Genomic DNA, 24,242 nt, shown 5'->3' on the forward strand with positions numbered 1-24,242 from the left:
AATCTTTCGCCGCGGGAACCGCCATCTTTCTGAAATCCGCATGAAATCTCGCTGAAATCCGCATGGCATTGTGGGAAATCACTCAAACCCCTTCGTTCGGAGTCAGCTCCAGGAAAATCTCCGTTTGGAGGGGTACAGAAGCCCTACCCCTTCCCCTACCCCTCCGCGTTAACTGGGATTGGGATACCCCTACCCCTTCATGTGAACGCGCAAAATGGAGGGGAAGGTCCAAGGGGTTGGTCCAAGGGGTGAAATGGGATTCGGCCTTTGTCACTTCGCTAAAAACTGACTTTCAAATATACAACGCAAATAAATAACCAACCAACCCACTTACCCACCACGTTTGATTGCATGACGTGGACATAGGTACTGATAAAAGCATCACACAAGTCCGTACCTGAGCTGTCTTCATCTGTTTCTGCTGGTCAATTTTAATCAGCTGCACCTTGGCCCTCTTCAGCAAGTGAAGCATCCTCTTGTTAGCGCCAGAGATGTTGACTTTGTGAATGGAACTACCCTGTGCCAACGCCAACTCGGACTTCCCAGCATCCGTGCTCTGTACGTCAGAAGCACCCTCCAGGCTGGTTCTCTCTGCTAGGAAAAATAAGTATTGTAAAGTCGGCAAACATGCTTAAAAATGACAGCAAGTTCTCAGGTTCCTTACCATCTACTTTGGTTTCAAGTCCTTCAAAAGATGAAAGTGCTGACTGACTGATCACCTGATCATCAGCATGTATAGCTACTTTATGTACAACTCCTGGGCAGTTCAGATCACCTATCTTGAGATCAGAGCTCCCCCATTTTTTCAGCTCTCTAGAACCTGGAGATTTGCCTGCACCATGACTCGGACACTCTACTTTTTCACCAAGGGCTGGGAAACGTGCACTGGCCATTCGCTGCTCTTTCCTCCGAGTCAGGCTTGCCGTAAGCATCTTTAATCTCTCGTAGATTTTGAGACGAGCCGAATCATAAGCTGATCTCCCAACTTTCTTTCGGGGACCACCAGTCAGGCCACTTGGTTTCCATTCCTCAGACTTGCCAACAATGTATTCCTCATCACATACGGTCCTTTTGTTTGCACCCTTTTGTTTGCTTCCAAACTTTGCAATTTGGGAAAAACCTGCTTCCTCTGAGTCACTGCAAGAGTCATCATCTTGATTGTCAGTTTGAACAGCCTTCTTTCCCTGCAGCCCAGACATACCTTCTTCATCCATGAACCTTTTCGGTACCCTGATCACCCGGGATGGTCGACCACTAATCATGCTGTCTAGGAGTCCCTGCTGACTCACCACCTGTACTGGTACCTCCTGTGACTGCTCTTGAGTCACCGGCGATTCCACTGGTTCGTAGGTGTAACAGACAAACCGCCGCCTTTTCCTGGGGACTCTACTCTCAACCGATGACTGGGCCTTCTTCATTTTGAGCAATGCCTCCTGCTCCGGCTTCCTACGACAGCCAAATAAAGACCTGCGTCGCTTTAAGGTACGGGGAGGCAATTTGGGAGAAAGCGGACTAATGCCTTTCGTTGGCATGCCGTTACTTCCATCAGGAGAAACAACCTTCTCCTGTTCTTCCTCTTCCAGAGAGGCAGTCATAACTTTCTGGACCTTCTTCGGTTTGGCAACAGGTTTTGGAGACTCGGATGCATCTTGGTCAACAGCAAGTTCATCCCTAACCGCTCTCTCCCGAGCTGTGCCTGATTCAGCAGTCCTTGCATGATATCCCCGGGTATGTCTGCCCAAATTCTCAGCCAGGCTCTTTTTGGAATTTCTTCCTCTCTGCTTAATTAACGTTAAATTCCACACAAACTTCCCCCGCCTCCTCTGACTGGTACGTCCCTGCCGCGTCTCCTTTCCTTCAGCATCCGTGCTTGGCTCACCCAATACTTCATCTTCTACACCTCCATTTTCTTCATGTGACAACTTGGTCCCTTTCTCCTTCTCAGATGGTCTCCTTTGACCCCTGCGCAAAGTTGGTTCCCTTGGCAGATTCTTACTGGTTATCTTTTTGGTAGCCAGCTTAACAACTAATTTGGGTTTCCCAACGTTCTGCTGAGGTTTTCCACCCTCCCTCTCCTGTTTCCCTGAGGGAGATGCTCTCTCCATTTCTGTAGTCACCCGTAATTCTTTTTTTGCAGTGGTGACCTTGTTTGCAGATGGACCAGGAGCAAGAAACAGCTTCTCCTTTGAGGATGAAGAGGATTTAACAGAACTTTCTAGTAACAAAAAAGGAGAAAAGAAAACATCATCTGTGACAAAAGCACATGAAGTCAGACCAAAAATAACAAAGCCCTTTAAACCACTAGTAAGTCTTTAGAACAAAAAGTATAGAATTCCAGAATTATTCAATCATAGAATTTGTCCTTTTACTAATTAAGCCAGAAAAAACAATTTGTAAATTAAGTACTTTGTGTAACCGCTCGTCCAGAGCGTAAAGCCCATTGACAGTCAGTCTGGAAGCCTGTGAAATCTCCCTCCTGTAAAACAGAAAAAGCAAATTTAGTCCAATTCACATCCAATTAACATAGAACAGCACCATGCATTTACGACACTGGAAATAAGGCGTTATGTAGAAGTTGGCTGAGAATTAAAAGCCCAATGTTTGTGTAAGCACAGCTATACTAATGTAGAAAGACGTAAAGTACGCCTGTGCCCAGGGATGTCTAACAGGGTTATCATAATAACAGCCCCTAGAAATTCCTCATTTACATCTAGTTGAAAAACAAAGTGTTAAATTATTTTGGGTAAGTCAATGCAAGACACTAGAATTGAACACTAGACGGGTACTCAGAGTTTGCAGACCTCTGCCAAGGCCAAACACTGCATTACAACATTGGTGAAAGTAAAACTAGATTGTTCAAGTCGCTCCGCGAGTCAAACCCGCTCCAAAATTTACTGGGTGCTTCCCTGGTCCGTGTCGCACCTTTCCACGAAGTTTCATGAAAAATCGGGTAGTTTTTGCACAATTCTGTTTACAGACAAACAAATCGCACGGAAAACAGAACTGAAAACAACTTGGCAGAGGTAATAACCAAACTGTTAAAGCAGGCACAGTCATTACAACATGTAATACAGTAGGTTTTGCATTTTCCACCCTGTACCCTTCGCACTACATGCTAAAGAAGAAAGGACTGGCACGCAAAAAGTCAATGCAAACAGGGTTTATAACAGCTAATCTGAAACTAGGACTATCCATGTTCTAGTCAGGTGCATTTTATCAGGTGGGTAACAAGGGAGATATGTCAAATTGAGCTAAATAACAGCATGTTGCAATGCAAACCCTGTTTGCATTGACTTTTTGCGTGCCAGTCCTTTCTTCTTTAGCAGAAATTAAAACGAATCTAAAACTTGACATTTTATGATCATTATACTGCATCCTGAAGCTGCCAGAAATAGAAAATTTAAAAGATTGCTGCATCACACATATGTAGAAAAGTGAGGACACATGGCGTCAGAAGGCTGGACGCAGAGCCAGCATTTAACAGCCATTCAGGTTGTACATTGTTGAACTGGATGCTCGCTTGAAGGAATCATATTTAAATAATGCTGCATTCCAATAGAGGTCACAAACTAATTCCTGACCTTCAACGGAAAAAAACAAAGAAAACGCCCTCTCAACTCGGAAGTCCTACTAAGTAGGGATGGGACACGATTTTCAAATAGTCATTAAAATGAAACATTACAGTACTGTGCAAAAGTCTTATGGCCCTTTTCCACTACCCTTTTTCAGCTCGCTTCAGCCCGACACTGCTCGCGTTTCGACTACCTTATGCCGCTTTTCCATTACAAACGCGGCTGAGCCGTGCTGTGCTGAGTCGGGCTGAGCGGGGCTGTTGGAGTTGCATTTCGACTACAACCGCGCTGAACCGTGCTGGCTGGAAGTGGGTGGACACATTGGGTGGAGTTAGCGAAAGTGGGTGGACGTCATGTGATGTCGTTAAGCAGCGCAAACAGTGACATCAGTGATCTTTTAAGCGGTAGTCTCACGACCCGAATAGTAAACAATAAACATGGAGGACATGGAGTCGTTAGTGTTGCTGGTCTTGGTGCTGTGGCTTGTTGTCACCGACAACGCCAACAGATACTGGCAAGAGCGTATAGATGAGGCGAGGCGCATAAGGCTTCAGAAATTCTCGTAATTCTTCTCCTTCCGGGTTTGCGGTGTTTACAGATCCCAGCGCGCTCGCGGGGCGTGTGTGGGCATGTGAGGACACTCCTCCTCACCAATCAGTGCACAGGGAAGTGTCTGCTCACGCCCCCAACCTCACTCGGCTCGCTTTGGCTCGCTTCAGCCGCACTCCAAAACGGTGCGAGTTTCAGGGGCTAAGCAGGGCTGAAGCGAGCTGAGTCGTGCCGGTTTTTGGTAGTCGAAACGCGAGCCGTGTCGGGCTGAAGTGAGTTGAAGCGAGCTGAAAAAGGGTAGTGGAAAAGGGCCATTAGAGCAGCACGACTCAGCTCGCTTGAGCCCTGCTTAGCACCCAAAACTCACACAGTTTTGGAGTGGGGCTGAAGCAAGCCAAACCGAGCCGAGTGAGGCTGGGGGCGTGAGCAGACACTCCCCTGTGCACTGATTGGTGAGGAGGAGTGTCCTCACATGCCCACACGCCCCGCGAGCACGCTGGGATCTGTAAACACCGTAAACCCGGAAGAAGAAGAATTACGAGAATTTCTGAAGCCTTATGCGCCTCGCCTCATCTATACGCTCTTGCCAGTGTCTGTCCGCGTTGTCGGTGACAACAAGCCACAGAACCAAGACCAGCAACACTAACGACTCCATGTCCTCCATGTTTATTGTTTACTCTCCGGGTCGTGAGACTACCGCTTAAAAGATCACTGATGTCACCGTTTGCGCTGCTTAACGACATCACGCGACGTCCACCCACTTTCGCTAACTCCACCCAATGTGTCCACCCACTTCCAGCCAGCACGGTTCAGCGCGGTTGTAGTCGAAATGCAACTCCAACAGCCCCGCTCAGCCCGACTCAGCACGGCACGGCTCAGCCCGACTCAGCCGCGTCTGTAGTGGAAAAGCGGCATTAGACACATGTAAAGAAATGCTGTAGACCAAAAATGGCTGAAAAAAATAATAATGAAAATGTTTGAACATTTAAAAAACCTATAAGCAGCAGTAAGCCATAATAAACGAAACAAAATCAATATTTGGTGTGAGATGACCTTTTGCTTTAAAAATAAATAAATAATGGTGGTCTCAGGTACAATGAGCGTAGAAATGAGCTGCAGGTTTTACTGAGCATCTTGCAGAACCAGCCACAGTTCTTCTGGACACTTTGACTGTTACGCTTCATTTTGCAGCAAAACCCAGCAGCCTTCATTAGGTTTTCTTTTTTAATCTGAAAAGTGCTCCCTTATGTAATATGCTGCTCAGATACAAACTGGGGTTTTTTTCCTGTAACATTTAATTTTGTGCTGAAAACCGAACGTTTGGAACTCGAAAATGTTTCTGTACGGACTCAAAAATGTAGATGTCATAAAATAGAAATCTATAACAAAGTTTGTACGAGAAAAAATATAGGGTGCCTAAGACTTTTGCACAGTACTCTGTGTGTGTGTGTGTGTGTGTGTGTGGATAGACAGACAGACAGCAGTTTATACGACCATCATCTTGCCTTAAAAAAATATTTTCCCTTGTTTTTACCAAATGCGAAAGCACCTGGTAGTAACTAACTAGTCACTACTGCCAGAAGGTGGCCATAATGTACCTGAAAGCTATTTGCCAAGCACCATTAGTCAAGAGATGAAGAACGCATTAGGGGCTGGCATAACATGTGTAGCACTGGGAGATTAGATGCTGCTGTACAAACTCTGCCAGGTAACGCTAGCACTTAATCTCTCTCTCTCTGCACAAAATCACACACTTGACTTTACTTATCAGATTAATTAGTGTGCACTCATTTCCAGAACCAGTAATGCCCCTTTTCCACCAAAGCAGTTCCAGGGCTGGTTCGGGGCCAGTGCTTAGTTTGGAATCAGGTTTTCTGTTTCCACTAACAAAGAACTGGCTCTGGGGCCAGAAAAACCAGTTCCAGGCTAACACCAACTCTCTGCTGGGCCAGAGGAAAGAACCGCTTACGTCAGCGGGGGGGGGTTGGTAAGACCAACAACAATCGCAAGACCGCCAAAGGTCGCCATTTTTAAGCACCAGAAGCAGCAGCTGTACAAACGCGAAGTTATCCATTATTGTTGTTGCTTCTTCTCCGTGTTGTTGTTGCTTCGATATTCGCGCCAAGGTTTATGCAAACGCAGCGACGTAACTGACGTGGCTCCCCTTAGCACCACAAGCTATGGAAAAGCAAACTGGTTCTCAGTTGGCTCGTAAGTTGAACGAGTTGTGAACCAGCACTGGCCCTGAACCAGCCCTGGAAAAGAGCCCTGCACTCCCGCGGGACCCGCCGCAAAGCAGTGCGGCGCGGGACAAATTTTGAAAGCTCATTGCGGGCGCGGGCGGGACCGGAAGTGCACATATGCGCGCGCGCAGGCGGGAGTGCACATATGCGGCGCGGGCGGGAGCAGTGATAAGCTGCAGTCCCGCTAACTAAGAATGTGTTTGAAATAAAATGTATAAATTATTAATTTATATCTATCATAGATAATTTGTGCTGGATATTTTATTTGGCATTAATAACATTTTAAGATGCCTAAATTTGCAGAGAAAGTTAGATTGCCAGAGTAATAGCATCTTAAATTTGCCATTGATCACCCTAACGGGAAGTCCTTTGATCACTCTAATGACTCGCAGTTCACACCCAGCTAACAAGAGAACCATGAGTGAAGTGACTTACGGCTTGCGTTAGTCTACAACTTTAGTCAGAGAGACATGTCACACAGTGACGGTAGGCTTGACTCAATGCTATCCCAGAAATCCTTCCTGTAATATGCAAATTTGGCTGTCCAATCAGAGGTGGCCAAATTTGCATATTACAGGAAGGATTTCTGGGATAGCATTGAGTCAAGCCTACCGTCACTGTGTAACATGTCTCTCTGATTAGAGTTGTAGACTAACTCAAGCAGTAAATTAATTCACTTCTGTTACTAACTCTGCTTTGTGATTAAAAAAAAAAAAAAAAACAAAAAAAAAAACACACACACCCACCCCATTGGTACAAAGCAAGCCCATTCACTTTATTTATGCTGATCAGTGAATTACAATGGTTTCTCATATACTAAAAATGTGTGATTCGCGATTAAATATTTTAATTGTTTGATAGCACTAAATATTATTATTAGAAATAATACATGCTGAATTCCGAAACAAGGTAAATAATAATGTGAGCTGTAGATATTTATGCTGAAATCCACTCAAAGTAGGGGGCGGGGCACCATCACGCTGTGTCAAGACAAGAACTTTCCTGAGAAATAACGCGAACGTCTGCATCATGCGGGATTTGCGGGCGGGAGCGGGACAAAATATGGCAGGCGCGGGCGGGAGCGGGACTGAAAATCATAATTCTTTGCGGGTGCGGGCGAGAGTGGGACTGCACAATGCGGGCGCGGGCGGGAGCGGGACTGAAAAATCCGACCCGCGCAGACCTCTACCCTGGAACTGATTTGGTGGAAAAAGGGTATAAGACATGGACAAGTAAAAATAATGATGAAACCAATCCTTCTCAATCCTTAAACAGTCGTGTTTCCCTTAAGGCCAATTTATGCCGACAACCCAGTCCTCGCAGATGGCGTCTGCGTAGCCCCCCCTCGCAGACGCTCTGCGCGCACCTCCCAAAAATTGTGACCACCGCAGAAGCCTCGCAGACAAGAGGGCTCTGATTGGCAGCGGTCTCAAAAGTAGCCGGTCACCGGCGGCAAATCGCCGTCTGTGGCTTGTTATGCCACCGGTTATTGTCAGTCGAGTCACAAAATTTAATATTAAATATTTCTGACGGCAAAAAAAGTTGTGAACGTAAATTACATCCACTATGTCATGTATGTCCGTTGCCGCGTCAACTTTGTTTACATCCTCGACATGAGTGCAGCCATTACTGCCCCTTGTGCCATATGTAAGCCGTACTCTGATTGGCTTAGAGTGTTCCATGGACTGTGAATGGTTCATACCATCATGTGACTCACAAATGGCGACGAAGAGAGTTGCAAGCGGCTCCATGCTGGATGCGTGGCTAAAAAGGTCTAGAGCAGGGGTCTTCAATCCTATCCACAAAGGGCCAGTGTGGCTGCAGGCTTTCATTCCAACCAAGCAGGAGCTACACCTGATTTCACTTGTTTAATCATTTCACCCTCGTCTCCAGTCAACAATCAAGTGAGCCTCCAATTTGGCTGTAATGAAAGCCTGCAGCTACACCGGCCCTTTGCGGATAGGATTGAAGACCCCTGCTCTAGAGGGAAAGGTAAGTATGTTTTGAAACGCAAATTTATTCTGTCATTGTGTTGATATAGAAAAATAAATACGTCTTAGTCCACCGTTTCTCAGCCTTGCTTAAGACATTATAATCGCAGATCGTAAAGTTGACTCTGCGTTTGACAGCTGCTCGAAAAAACAAACTGCGTGCGTAACAACGCTAATCAAGCTCAAGCTAGACGACCCGCCTCAAATACCCGTCCCGGGTAAATGTTATCCCAATTTTAGATGACCTGTTCCAAACCATCCCGCCCCATGAAAAATTCGTACTTGCATCTCTCTCTCACATAAATAAAAGTTAATCTGTATTCAAGACTTCACCATATTCTTCAATAGTATTAGAGAATCTGGAGAAACTTGTCACCTTAGCTTAGTCAAAGTGCACATTGTGGAAATTGCGATATTAGAAAAGAAGAGTCAATTTCTCACTTTGACAACGCAACAGCGTGTCGTTTATTGAAACACTCAAAGAAGAAGAAAAAAAAAAAAAAAACAAAGATGGCGCTCCCCATCAGATAAACAAACCGAGTTGCCATCCTTAAAGGGGCCGCGTCGCTAATACTCTAACCAGGTAACACATTAAACATGTCGTGCGGAACGCACATCAGATCAGAGGAAAAAGGTATGGTGTATGGTGAATTATGTCCATAATAGATGTCCACTACAACATCAGACTTAAAGTTATTATATCATCCATATGTGGATTTCAATCGGACTACTTTTTATGTGTTTGTTTGCAAATATTTCTGAAATTTGATAAAATGACTGAGGTATGGTTTCATATTTCAAGTTTCCAAATAGTATTGATTACCTAGTGGATGTTCATTATGTCTAACTATTACAAATATTTTAAGTTCGTTTCTTAGACAAGTATATTTTTTAAGTTTGTTACCTTGTTAACAGTTTCGGCGAGAATCTCCCGCCTTCTTCAGAAACAGTCACCAGATGTCGAGTGGTGACGTGCCTTATCAGCTGATGTTGCGTGCAGGAGGCGTGAACGTCCCGCCCAATTAGAAAATAAAGAAAATAGATTCCAGCGTTGGATTTTAGAGGCAGTGGAAATACGCAAGCGGGCGCAGAGGACGATGAACCGGGACGAGGGAGCGTATGCACTGTCGCACACCTGGAGCGCCATCCTGGAGGAGCGACCTGACAGCAGGAGGCGTGGACTACCTGTCAAATTGGGCGGGACGTTCACGCCTCCTGCACGCAACATCAGCTGATAAGGCACGTCACCACTCGACATCTGGTGACTGTTTCTGAAGAAGGCGGGAGATTCTCGCCGAAACTGTTAACAAGGTAACAAACTTAAAAAATATACTTGTCTAAGAAACGAACTTAAAATATTAGTATTGATTACCCTTTATTTTCACTGTTAAAAGTTACCAGAGGCCACCATTTCTCAGTGCATTTCATAAAATTTTCCGTGCCCAAAGGGGGGTGCGCCCCCCTTTGAAACCCCCCCCGCACGCTTTCCATGCATTATGTCAGCCGCTGGCAGACATTTTACCATTTTGCACCCTGCTGCAAATTATTTGTACCCTGCTATTCTCCCAAACTTTGAAGCCCCTGGATTGGTCCACTCTACATCCGCTGTGCACGCACTTCCGCTTCCCTACTTTGGTTTGTTTTCACGACCGCCATTTTTAAAAACACGAGCGAAGATGGAGCAGCACGAAGAGCGGTTGATTGAGGAAGTGAGGACATCTATACGACTCCAGTTCTAGTCATTATAAGTAACCGGAGGATAAACACTCCGCTAACCACACCCACCAACTACTCCTAGCGATTTCGCGCCCCCTTGAGTTGTGGCGGTGAATAACATCGCGCACGCCTATTACTCCCCGCTCAACGATAAATTACAACTGTCTGCGAAAGCCTTGTCGCAAGAGCATGCAGAGGCCCTTAGTCTGCATTATTTCAGTTAATGAGCCAATCAGCTCTCCATATATTACTGTCAGCTTATTGGATGATCTCGTCAATTCATTTCCAGGCAACTAAAGCAGAGAACTGGGCAGCATATCCGGTGAGCTATTCAGGGCTCTACATTAACTTTTGAAACCACTTGTCCTGTCGGGCAAGTTGAAAGGAAATTTACTTGTCCGAATGTGAAGTTGACTTGTCCGAAGAAAAATTTGAGGGGAAAAAAAAACCCCACAAAAACTTTTTGTAATAAACTAATTTCACCAGAATTACTTTAACATAATCTAATCTATTCACTGCAGAAAAAAATTGGACTCCATCAATCATTAATTTAAAAGAAATTGAAAACCAGAAAATTAAAATTAGTATATTTTCATTTTTAAATTATTAACTTTGAATATATATCCTCTACTGATTAATTGTTGTTGTCTAATTATTCATTGTGGCTCCTGTATGGTATTTAATGGTTGCGATGAAAGTTGCGGTGTTTTTTAGGTTTTTGTTGCGATTACATTGCAGGAGGAAGTGAAAGTTGCGAGAAATTGTTGCGATTTTCTCTTTTTGTGATTAAAATTGAGTGATATGTTAAATATTAAGTTATTACTGAAAAACTATTGATTAAAAAAAAACAGACACTGAGAAATGGTCCTATAAACAACTTTACCAATATAAAAGATTACCAGGACTACAAAAATGCAGAAAAATAGGCTTTACTTATCCAAATGCACCTGTTGGTTCAAAAGTTAAAGTGCAGAGAACCTCACAGCACAACATGAAGTTACCTTAAAATATAATATAAATGCCTCAGCTTTCATGTAAGAAAAAAAACTATTAATACTAGTACTGTGTGCAGGCAGTCTCTCCTGAAGACTAAATTAAACAATAATTATAAACTAATAAAATAAATGGCTCAGGCTTCATAGAAGAAAAAAACAATTTGAACAGAATCTCACAGTATGATGCTGAAGCTGCCTAAACAATGGAAAATAAAATACCATTTTGGCAAAAATGTTGGCACCCATTAATTTCTTGTATTAAGTAAAAAATAATGTAAAGTGCACACAGCCCTTCACTGTAAACATAACACACTTTCAGTAACAGAATTTAAGCCTACATAAACACTGACTCGCACATGCTGCTTCTCTTGAATGGAAACATGGAAGTAAGGCGGAAGGGAGTTTGTCGACGTCACCTCAAGACGACGCCAACGATTGGTCAAATTTGCAGGAAAGTTGCGGTGATTGGATATAATTGCAACACCGCCCTGAATTCACAGGGATTGGTTGAATTTGCGTTGAATTGCAACATTGCGAAATCCTGGAGGATACACGAAGCGGTATTGGCCGGTTTCGCAAGCGGAATATTGCGCATATCGCTCTTGCTGAAGAGAAACATCTGGCGATTAATCAAAACAATATGTCGAGTGAGATGCTTCGGAAATTATGTGAATAAACTGATAAATTTGAGATGCAACCCGAATATCGGCATATTTTGGCGCTTGTCCAATCGGACAAGTAACTGAGACGATGAACTTGTCCGACATAAAGGATCACTTGTCCCGGGCAAGCGGACAACCGTTAATGTCGAGCCCTGCTATTTATTTGTCCACACCTGCAGACAGTGTAATCTTGTTTATTCCATCTGCATTCTTTAGAAAGTGGCTCCATACAAACACCGACAGCATTATGAAATTTTGTTGCTTTTAAGTACCGAGACTGATCCATGGACAAAACTTTATCGTGAGAACATTTTCAGCCATATCATTCAGCTCAGTATACGAGTACAGTCCAGGTCACTTAGCAATGGAAACAACATGCACTCAAACTTCAAGGTCTGAATTCATTACAAATCTATAGAGATTATTGTGTAAAGTGACATATCTCTGTACTGGAGTGCTGAGCTACCCCTAATTTTCTAGGGATGGAAAATGATGCATCAATTTTTTTTTGACGGAAGTGAACAGATAAAACATTCATACATCGATTACCTTCTTAACTGAGGACTGAGAACTGGTCAAGCTGGATATGAATGGATTTATTTGTAAAATTATCAAGCAAATCAATAAACACCTCAGCTGATGGAAGAGCTTCCAGTTCTGATTTCCAGGCTTTACCCCGATTGTTCATTTCATGTTCTCAGCAGTCTGAACACTTGACTTTTTATGGGCATCACTATATGTAAATGAGCTGTGCCAGGAAAGCACGATGCACTTTATAGGTGATCAACATATGCATGCGAGTAATATTGTAAATCAAGCAGAAAATTTTATTTCTGTTTGGCTTACACAAACAGTTATGCACAACTTTCCTAAAATATTGATAAATGAGGCCCAAAGTGGCTACAGATTATTATTTAACTAACACTGGGTGGACTAAATGTGAAAACTCACATAAATAATATTAACATTAAATGCAATTTTAATAAAAACCAAACCGATACGAGTACTATCATTTCGGTACTTGCCGATACCGAGTACTACCGATACCGATACTGTTGATGTTATTAAAATATAGGCTACCTACATATCTATAATCTAACACCCGCGGGCCGCCGCAATGCTCGCAACCACCCACTACAACTCTGCGCACTGACAATCAGTACCCAGCAGAGGGAGACAACTAGTCATGAACGAGTGTATAGAGAAGACTCAGCCGTTACAACCAAACGCAACATCGCGTCCCGTGCTCGTGGAGCTCCATACCTGTAGATAGGACGTCAATTTCCTTGGTCTTAGCGTTGCCCTGAACTGAAACAAGTTGGAAAACTCAATCAGCCATTTCTTAAAGCTCTCTCTCTCACTCTTCACTCTTAAACTCTCCCGGTTGGACTCGTACTTAAAAACTCTGCCGGTTGGATTCACCTATACAAAAATCCGATTTTCATTTGTTTGTAAGTGAGTAGCCTGTCCTACAAAACCCTTACCTAGGCGAATAGCCAACATTAAAAAAGGACAACGTTGGGGATCTTAGCGTAGGCCTATCTGCGTATGGCAGCAAAAGGGAGTGGAGTGTGGAGAGATGTTTAAAATGACAGTGTTGGGGAAAGATGTTGTGACGGCACTGTTTCATGACTACGCAAACACATCTTCGTCATGGAAAAATGGGTTGTTGTCGAACAATTTTTTTTGTCTTCTGACAAAATTAGCCTACGCTCAATGCTTGAGATTTACAATTTTTTTTTCCTGGGAGAGGCTTTTTTTCCTCAAACGGACGCTGGCAAAAGGCGCTTCACGGAACACTATCGGCGCATGGTATAGCCTATCATATTATGCTCAAGCCTGAGCTCAACAATGCTTCAGTTTTTTTTCCTCTCTCGAATGGAACAAAAAGCGCTGTGGGGAACATTGGTATCGGCGCATGGGATCAGCAACTGTTTGACAAGCACGAGTATATTAGTGGAGTATCAGGGCCGATGCCAGTATCGGTGCATGCTTATATATATATATATATATATATATATATATATATATATATATATATATATATATATATATATATATAAAAATTAGGCCTGACGGCAAACAATCGATTAATCGTTGGTCGACCAAAAAATTATTAGCCGACCAAAATTCCATTGGTCGATTGGTCGCAGGGGAAAAAAGCCGCGTCTTGTCAAAGGGCTGAAGGGCTTTTAATTTGACGGGCATGATAAAGGAAGTCGTGACACTAATTTATCGTTCATGGAGGAAGAGAAACGGGACCAGGCATATACTACGGTGTCGGACTTGGCTGAGAGTCTATCTCCAGCAGAAGAGCCTGCCCAGCACGCCAGCAGTGGGGATGACAACGAACTTGGCCCCGCACCAAAGAAGAAAACGAAAAAGACAGAAAAGTGGGACGAAATATCCATGCTGATGGGTACAGATGAGGAGCAGCAGACAGAAGAACAGAGCAGTGAAATGAAACGGTACTTGGAGGATAAAACAAAAGTTGAGTCGGGACCACTATCATGGTGGCAAAAAAAAAAAAAAACGAGGAGCGCTACCCCAAGCTGGCCAGAGCAGCCAAGCGTATTCACTCGATCCCATCCACGTCCACACCATCGGAGCGCATCTTCTCCAAGGCCGGCTTCATTGTAAGCAAGATGCGGAGTTCACTTCTCCCAGACAATGTGGACAAATTGGTCTTCCTTTCTCACAATTTGAGAAAACTCAGAGCCGAGGAGAAATCACGGTGAGTTTTTATATCATGCAAGGCTACCTCGTGTGTCTGTAAATCTGCACTGTTTCACTTAGGCTAGACCTATTTATTCGTTTATTTATGTTATTTTAGGCCTATTCATTGAGTTTGTATTTCATCAGGGCTGCCGTTGGTCTGTTTATTTGCACTAAGACTTTCAAAAAAGTGTTTCAGATTTGTCGATTGCCGGTTATTATCTAATTTTAATAATTTTTATTATCTAATTTTAATATCTTCATTTTCAAAAGAAACGAAAATATTTTTTTTTATTAGTTTAAGGCTGTATTTTGTTTTATTTTGTTACAATCATCTTTCATGAACAATGTGTGTGTGGCACGTGTTTTAAATAGATATTCATCAGAATGTTCAGAGTCCGTCAGTCTCTCTGATTATTTTTGTCATCTCATCTCATTATCTCTAGCCGCTTTATCCTTCTACAGGGTCGCAGGCGAGCTGGAGCCTATCCCAGCTGACTACGGGCGTAAGGCGGGGTACACCCTGGACAAGTCGCCAGGTCATCACAGGGCTGACACATAGACACAGACAACCATTCACACTCACACCTACGCTCAATTTAGAGTCACCAGTTAACCTAACCTGCATGTCTTTGGACTGTGGGGGAAACCGGAGCACCCGGAGGAAACCCACGCGGACACGGGGAGAACATGCAAACTCCGCACAGAAAGGCCCTCGCCGGCCCCGGGGCTCGAACCCAGGACCTTCTTGCTGTGAGGCGACAGCGCTAACCACTACACCACCGTGCCGCCCCTGATTATTTTTGTGACACATTCAAACATTGTTAGTTACACATCCCTGTACGTCCCCTATTTCAGGCAATCAGACAACATAACCATTTTAAAATGCCTGCATGGCTGAAAATTGCATGAAGGTTACCCCCGCCGTTAGTGGTAAATGCACATAGATACGGCAGCCCGGCATTACAGGTAAAGCCTCACAGATGTGTATCCCGGTAAAAATGGGCAGGTTTTTTTTTTTTTGGGGGGGGGGGGGGGGGGGGGGGGATTAGTTGGAGTGAATGCACGACCACTGGTCGACCAAGAAAATCCTTGGTCGGGGACAGCCCTAATATATATATATATATATATATATATATATATATATATATATATATATATATATATATATATATATATATATATATTAGGGTTGGGCGGTATTACGGTAAGAAGGTATCCAAAAGTACCAACGGTATCGGTCTCATTACCGTCATTTTAAAAAAATATATAATATCTAAATAAATATGGAGTACATGAGGTCATAATATAAAATAATAAATTGAAGATCATCCCGAATAACTGTGTGATCGTATTTTCACTAATTCTATCAATTTCCTAAAGAAGTTCTCATCGCGTGCAGGGTTGTTTATGTCGTTACCATGGCAACCCTGCGTGACATTTGGAGTCTGACAGAAAGCTTCGCAAGAGACTGAGACCGCGGTTGAAAGATGGCAAGTCAAGATAACGAGTTAGTGGCAAAAAAAAAAAATACAACATCGGCAGTGTGGCAGTATTTTGGTTTCAAACCAAACGAAAAGGAAGAGCCAGCAATAATGTAAATGACCGCGCAAAATCGAAAAAAATCTAATATGTCCCCTAAGGCACACCATAGCCTGGGGTACTCCACTTCCACGAGATCTCTCCAATGAGTTGTGTTTTGAGTAGGTTACATGAGTAACAACAAGGTAAAATAATATAACGTATGACATTTGGGATGTGGGTAATAAACGTTTGAAATGTCATCTACTGAAGAAACGGAAGAAAACATCGTAGCGTAAACCGTTAGGTTTCTGGTGGGAATTAGCAATGCGCTTGCTGTCTTTGTTGGGTGTGTTAAACCGTATGGATTTAAGTGGAATAATTGTAAGGAGTTATGTGATCAAGACAACGTTTTAAGCAAGGTAAGGCCATTTGATTATTAATTTCCCCGCCATGGCATGACGTGGGCCCATATGATTTTGCCTTGTGCAGCTATCACGCATTTGAATTAGGTTCGCCTCATTTGCGCTGAATGATTTATCGCGCAGTCTAAACGGACTTGGGTGTTGGTTGATTCTTTTTCTTTTTTTTATTTCCCATGCTTGAAAGGGTATGATCCTGCTCATCGTGTACTTTTTTTTGATGGAGTAGGTGAAATAGTGCTGCAAATGGCGTTTCAACGCAGACATGTGTAAACGACAGTTGAATGCTATTTTCAAGATGAAGGAAGAGTTGCGTGATGCTTTGAAATATCTCTTAATCCATTCATCAATGCACAAAATTCGCTTTGCTGCTTAATCCATACCACAATGCACACAATTCGCTATGCTGCTTTTAAATAGTACATTTGAGGCATAGGCGCAGGTCTGGACAAGGTCCGCCGGTATAGGCGCACGTTACACAGTAGGCCGAAACAAAATATTTTTTTCTCGGTAATACCGTATACCCCGGGAAAACACAGACAGTTTAAAGGTATCAAAATTTGGATACCGCCCAACCCTAATATATATATATATATATATATATATATATATATATATATATATATACACACACACACACACATATATATATATACACACACATACACATATATATATATATACACACACACACATACACACACACACAGATATATATGACAGACACTGTTTTGAGTTTGTATCTGAAATGATCCTTGGAAATGGATCCCTGGATGCAAAACGTTTGAAAATCCACAAATGAACTACCAAGTGAACACCGCCAGCTGAACATGATTTACAGTCTAATTTACAGGATACTTGAGTGGAACAATATGACTGCGAGATCACACAGAGATACAGTCCAAAACTGATCAGATGTATCAGCCAGCGTCTCCAAAGTTCGGCCCTAGGGATAAACACAGCACACGGACAAACGTTAACCGGCCCACGGTTTGCCTTTTAGACTACGTTCAGACCGCACCCTGAAACGACCCATATCCGATTTTTTTGCCCATATGCGACCTGTATCCGATTTGTTATTGACAATCTGAACGACACAGATCTGATTTTTTTCACATGCGACCCAGGCCGCTTGGATATGTGGTCCTAATTCCGATGCATAGCCGATATTTTCACATGCGACTGCAGTCTGACCGGACAGGTCGCATTCATGCGACCTACACGTCATCAACAAGAGACAAACGTCACTATGCTGCGTTGGCTAATCCCGCCTCTTTGGTAGAAAACAACAACATTTGGACAGTTTTCAGAATTTAAATAGACTTTTACAGAATTGATCAAGCTATCAGGGCTTAATTTGAAGGGGAGTAAGCCGGAGCGCGCTCCAGAACCTCGGACGTCGGCTCCGGCAGCTATTTACACTGGATCCGGTGATCTGCCACCTCTCTTGACTATGTAACAAAAGAAGTGGAAAAAGAAGTGGAAGCGCTCTGCCAGCAGTTTTGCATCAATGACCCACGACATGTCATCAGGGCATTCAGGGAAAGTATTGGAGAATTCATCCCAGATGAACTGAAGGGCCTCTTGGCCGCGATCAACACTGTCCCTATCTCAAGTGCAGAGTGTGAGCGGGGTTTTTCGCAGATGAACTTAATTTGCAGTGTTATTACAATACATGCCCAGAAGCACCCCCCCCCCCCTTCTTTTTTTTTTTCCCGCACCGGAGCCACTCATCCTCTGCGCTCCGGGACCTCCCACTTTACAAATTAAGCACTGAAGCTAATGGTGGATTTGGTAGGGACCTGGATGTTAAACCATCCTGTATTACAAGATTATAAGATTGTTCTGGAAATTTCCAGTAATTTGACACCTTCGGTCTCATTAGTCTGCTGCCCACATTAATCAGATTATTGTGTGAGTTCCGCCGCGCCAGGTCTCGCCTCATCTCCATGCTTTACTTGCAAACTTGAAGAGTGCGCTTTTTTTTTTGTTTACGTATTACGCAGATGTGCTTATATTACGTGTCAATTTGCGCATGTGGGACACTTTTGGGTCGTTTTCCGTTCATACTGGAGATCGCATACAAGTCTCATATAATTGGTAATGTGAACGGCCTAACAAAAAAATCGGATTTCACAACAAATCGGATATGGGTCGTTTCAGGGTAGGGCTGGGCGATTTTACGATTACGATGTTATTCACGATATAAAATCTCTACGATTAGAAATTAGACACGTACGATATGCCTACGATAAGCCTACGCCTTCAATAAAATTACTTCGTCCGAAGTTTTGACAGACACGCGAATAGCCAATCATAACTAAACAGTACCGCACGTAACCAGTCAGTTGGAAGAGAGCCACGTCACGTTAGGTTGCGTGCACACACAAACACACACACGTGTAGCAGCAACGCACAGCATGGCTGTGGTGAAGTTTGCAGGAGCGCGGCATTTCTCCAACAAAGCGTGAAACAAAGCGATTATAAAAATGAGCGAGAAGCCGACTGACCGGAGTTCTGAACAGGAAAGTCAGAGCACTGTCCTGGAGGACATCGTTGAAAAGAAGGGCCAGAGATCTTCGGTTGTGTGGAGGTATTTTGGATATTTAAAATCGGACATACAACAAAGTGTTACACAAAACCTTAAACACACTGACGTACAGGACTGCACTTTTTTTTCTCCTTGCAGCATAAGGTTTACACGTCAATACGTCTTTTATGTTTATTTGAAAGCTGCTAGAATTTGCACAAATGATTAACAATGGTATATAGTTTTTATTTTTCAGTTTATTCATTTGAACAAAAGAATGTGCATCCAGTTTGTTTGGGTTCTGTGAAACTTAAAGGCTTGTTAAGCTATTTTTGTTAATTAGGAAGGAACTACTAATTTGTAATGTTCATATTTTGAGCAGAAAATTAAAGAAAATACAAAAATGGTGATTTGATTTATATCGTGATATATATCGTTATCGAAAAAATATATCGTGATATAATTTCTCATATCGCCCAGCCCTATTTCAGGGTGATACACGGGGCAACTTTTTGGGCAATGTTGCCGAGCAATGTTGCTGGCAACGGGCAACTAGGTGAGACACAGGGCAACTTTTCAGGGCAACTAACAATGGGCAACAACAGTTAGCAACGGCAGTTTACAGTTAGCTAAAAAAAAAAAAAACGATGTCTTAATTTTTGCTGTGACCATTTAATCAAGCTGTCTGTTGTTTTTTAGAGCTTTGGTGAGGTAAATTCCTCCATATAGAATATTAAAATAACTTACCGGCGTAAAAACAGATGAGGAGTCTCTCCATCTCTTCACTCCACTGACACTGAGCGGCCGCCATATTTGTTTGAAATTTCTGATCCGAACCTCACCGGAGGTCACATGACTCGATACTCGCGTTCTGATTGGCTTCTCAAAAAGTTGCCAGAGATTATCAAAACCATTCAGAAAGAAACAATGTTGCCCAATCTCAATAGAAAAGAGTCAAAACGCAATTGCCCAGCAACATTGCCCAAAAAGTTGCCCAGTGTATAAAAACATCGCAATTCCTCTTTTCACCTGAAGATGGCAGCAGGCCATTTAAAGCGAAGGGGCGATACAAGCAAACTTGCCATCGAGCACGAAAGGAAATACATGTGCCTCATGGTCAATATCATTTACCCTGAAAAGAAGCAGGAATTTATGATCTTATGGTGATGATACACGGGGCAACTTTTTGGGCAATGTTGCCGAGCAATGTTGCTGGCAACGGGCAACTAGGTGAGACACAGGGCAACTTTTCAGGGCAACTAACAATGGGCAACAACAGTTAGCAACGGCAGTTTACAGTTAGCTAAAAAAAATCGATGTCTTAATTTTTGCTGTGACCATTTAATCAAGCTGTCTGTTGTTTTTTAGAGCTTTGGTGAGGTAAATTCCTCCATATAGAATATTAAAATAACAACTTACCAGCGTAAAAACAGATGAGGAGTCTCTCCATCTCTTCACTCCACTGACACTGAGCGGCCGCCATATTTGTTTGAAATTTCTGATCCGAACCTCACCGGAGGTCACATGACTCGATACTCGCGTTCTGATTGGCTTCTCAAAAAGTTGCCAGAGATGATCAAAACCATTCAGAAAGAAGCAATGTTGCCCAATCTCAATAGAAAAGAGTCAAAACGCAATTGCCCAGCAACATTGCTCGGCAACATTGCCCAAAAAGTTGCCCCGTGTATCATCATTACTTGTCATAACTTACAACCAACAGGTTGTAGTTATTCCACTCAAATTAATATCCGAGCTGAAATGAAATATGAACGCTGCATTTTCAGCTTGAATTCAAAGGAATTTATGCGGTATTCATATTTAATATTTTACATAATCCATAAATATTTTGATGACCAGCCTTCAAGTATTTTGATTGTCTATTCTGGAACACTGACAAAAGTTTAGACACCCCATAACAGCTTAAAACTGGACCGGTAACAATTGTGTTACAGCCAAAGACGCACAAGTGTACATTTGCAATGATTCAGATCATTATATAGCTAAACTATTCTTCTGCAAGGACAACTGGGCTTATTTTATACTGCCTGTACATGTATGTTAGGTCTTTCATCTCATCTCATCTTTAAGCCACACTACCCAAGTGCACGACGTCACCTCTGGTTTCACTGCACCAAACAAACAGACTTGGAAAAATACAGCCATGTTAGCAGCAATGTAGAACGTCACCTTAAACATGGGATCATGCAATTAAAACTACCCCCACAGCTAGGTCGAGTCCATCACAGGATATCTAGTACCATCAGGCAGGGTGAGTGCATGCATTGCTAAATATTTTGCAAATGGAAATGAACAGTGTTGCCAACTGAGAGACTTCGTCACTAGATTTGGTAACTTTTTCAAAAACCATTTTAATTCAAGCATCTTTACCACAAAAAAGGGCCTAGTGACAAATCTAGCATCTGTCAGCTCACGTTATTGACCGTCTTGAACTCAGTATGGCTCTCCAGTGCACATCACAGCTGCTGGTATACAGATTTAGAGAACAGGTTCGCTCGACTCGCTATCAGTGTGTAACATCTGACCATGTTGTGCTTACAACCAATCACTGATCACCACCGTCTGTCCCACCCTCTCGCCCACACACGTGTGTATATATTTTTTTTATTTTATATATATACACACACACACACACACACACATTTCTCTCCATTTCTAATACTTTTTTTTTTCGTTTCCGGTTGAGAGTATGTCGTGCACTTTCTGGCTGCCGCTTCTCACCAGAGCTTTTTTTAATTTAATTTTATTTTTTAATTTTCTTTTTTTTTCTGTTAGTTTGATGTTTGAGTGTTTTGTCCGCCGGTTGTGGCGTAGCTCCGAACCCAGTTTTGGGCGTCGGTTCCCTCCAGGCCTTGGTTCGCTGTGGGTGATGCCTGCGCTCCCAGCTGTGGACTGCAGTGAGCTCGCTGCTCATTTAACATCGTGGTTGTCCAGCGCTCTGCGCTTTAACGCTTGGCGTGATGTTCCGAGCGATGTTGCTCGGTGGCATCGCGGCGGCTGTGCAGGCGGTTTGGGACACACCAGCGCTCTGCGTGGCGGAGCTTCTCTGCTCGCTTTGTAGAGCCATGGCGTGGTGTTTGAACGATGTGGCTGACGGCGTCATCATGGCGGCTGTGCTGGAGATGTGGGACTCGTTTTCATGCGCCTTTTGGTGGGACTGTGGCTGCTACACCACGGGAATTACATCCTGACCCCTACTTGGTGGACTTTTTACTTATTATTTTTTCCCTTTTTTTTTTTTGTCTATAATTGTAAAACGTCCTTGGGTTTCTTGAAAGGCGCTATATAAATTCAACCTATTATTTATTATTTTTTATATTATGAGTGATTCCACGCTTATGGGTACTGAAATGGGGACATGAACTTATTTTTAAAAATTCACCTAAAACCATTTTTTTTTTTTTTTTACCATCAGGTCACAAAACATGTAATCTTTAATGAATATGTTAAAAGAAAAATTTAATTTTCTGAGATGTAATAAAAACATATTTATATGCCAAAGTCAGAACGTAACAGAAGTGTTGTGGACATGTACATTCTCAATTTTAACAATGTAGAATTACTTTTTGAAACATAGGAAGGTGATGTTTTAGCAAATATAATTAATAAACATGTGTAGTAGAATAATTCTTTCAATAAGATTAACATGGTATAGAGCTAGATTGTAATTAATTTGTAACAGAAGTAATGGAACAGACATCATTTTGGAACTCGTAGGCTTGACTTTGGCAAAATGGAAGAAATGGTTTTAGGTGAATAAGTTCATGTCCCCATTTCAGTACCCATAAGCGTGGAATCACTCATATATATATATATATATATATATTACACACACATTATATAAAAATAACTCATCAACAAGTCAGGCTTTCTCTCTTCGATTAAATTTTTACCAAGCAATGAGCGGACAAAAAACACTAAATGCAAAAAAGCAGAAAGAGATTAGGAGTATAAAACTGAAAATAAGAACAAGAAATTCAGATTTAGCTGCAGGATCCCTTTACATTAGAAATATATATATATACACATTTTGGAATTTAAAAAAAAAGTCCCTACTGTTAGAACCTAAATGGATATCATCCTTCTCTATCCACCTTTATTTATGATCTGAATAGTTTGCACGAGTTCGTGACGTTACTTAGCGACGTGTAAAGACTGCTGTGGCTCCTTCCCCCTGAAGAGAGCTGCCCAGTGTAACCGGAGCTCCATATACACTGCTGTGGAGTCCAGCGTGTCCGCGGATTTAACTCCAACAAGCGCAAACAGGTCGCTCAGCCACCAGGCCGTCACAGGAAGTTGAAAACGGACCCGTTTTGAGCGGAACCAAATTGAGTTGGTAATGTACCGTAGAGTGGTGGCGTCAGTGTAGAAATAGCAACCTTATCACACACTAACAGTCTCTCTAAAAAAAAAAAAAAAAGGCAAAGCTCAACGCACGGGCCGCTCAAATACACCAACACACAGCGTGCTAGCTGAAGATTAGCTAACTACAAGCTAACTACTGCATCACAAAGCAGGTGCAAAGAAAAGCAAAGACAACAGAGCCGCTTCCATTCTGTTTCAACCGACCTCATCGCTGCCGCTCGTGCAGAAACCCGCCTCGTTCTGGCGCGCGAGCCGCTCGTTGAGCCTCAGCACGCGCAGTAGAGACGGATCTTCCCGCAGCGCGAGCTCAGCGTTCCCGGGCCTCCTCGGCTCCCCCGGGCCCGCCGCCGCCGCCGCCGACCCCAACCGAGCCACCCGCGAACGCCTCCCCGTCTTCTGACGACTGCGACATGGCCAAGGTCGCCCCGGAAAGCGACACCGTGCCGGGGCAGCCGGGCTCACACCCGCGAAGACAACCGAGGCAGTAAATCCGCCTCCAGCTGCCGCCATTATTATCCCACGACAACAACAACGACACCGCTCCGCTTTGGGGAGGAACAAGATGGAAAGGCGCGCGATTGCGCGCGGCGAAATGGATCCTGGGAAATGATGTTTTTAGCCTTCTTCTTCTTCTTCTTGGATTTTTATAGCGGTTGGCAACTTAACGTATGAGGTGCATTACCGCCACCTGCTGGACTGGGGTATGGTTCAAGAGCCTATTCTACAACTAACCTGGGTGACTAAAAAAAAAAAAAACTAGACCGGACAATTCCCCGGGGGAAATTGTGAGAGGATGCAGTGCGCGAAGCAATTCGGTCACGCAATGATGTTTCAATGCAATCAGTACGTTTACATGCACGTCCAAATCGAGCTGCTGTTGGTAATCGAGCAAAGGGTCCAGGCAGGGGTGCCAGAGAAATCCAATCCTACATGCACAAGTGAA

General features: G+C 43.2%; 1 protein-coding gene across 1 annotated transcript in view; it reads right to left on the minus strand.

Moving 5' to 3' along the window:
* Positions 1 to 23,867, minus strand: part of kmt2ba (lysine (K)-specific methyltransferase 2Ba) — a 145,014-nt gene extending 121,147 nt beyond the window's left edge. Inside the window, exons 1-4 of the mRNA XM_060904919.1 lie at positions 23,504 to 23,867; positions 2,407 to 2,476; positions 665 to 2,215; positions 398 to 594 (exon numbers count right to left, since the gene is read on the minus strand). Coding sequence (XP_060760902.1) covers positions 398 to 594; positions 665 to 2,215; positions 2,407 to 2,476; positions 23,504 to 23,809 — 2,124 coding nt within the window. The 5' untranslated portion in view covers positions 23,810 to 23,867. The remainder of the gene's footprint in view (positions 1 to 397; positions 595 to 664; positions 2,216 to 2,406; positions 2,477 to 23,503) is intronic.
* Positions 23,868 to 24,242: the final 375 nt, after the last annotated feature.

This window comes from Neoarius graeffei, chromosome 22 (genome assembly GCF_027579695.1).
Source record: "Neoarius graeffei isolate fNeoGra1 chromosome 22, fNeoGra1.pri, whole genome shotgun sequence".
NCBI classification, from domain to species: Eukaryota; Metazoa; Chordata; class Actinopteri; order Siluriformes; family Ariidae; genus Neoarius; species Neoarius graeffei.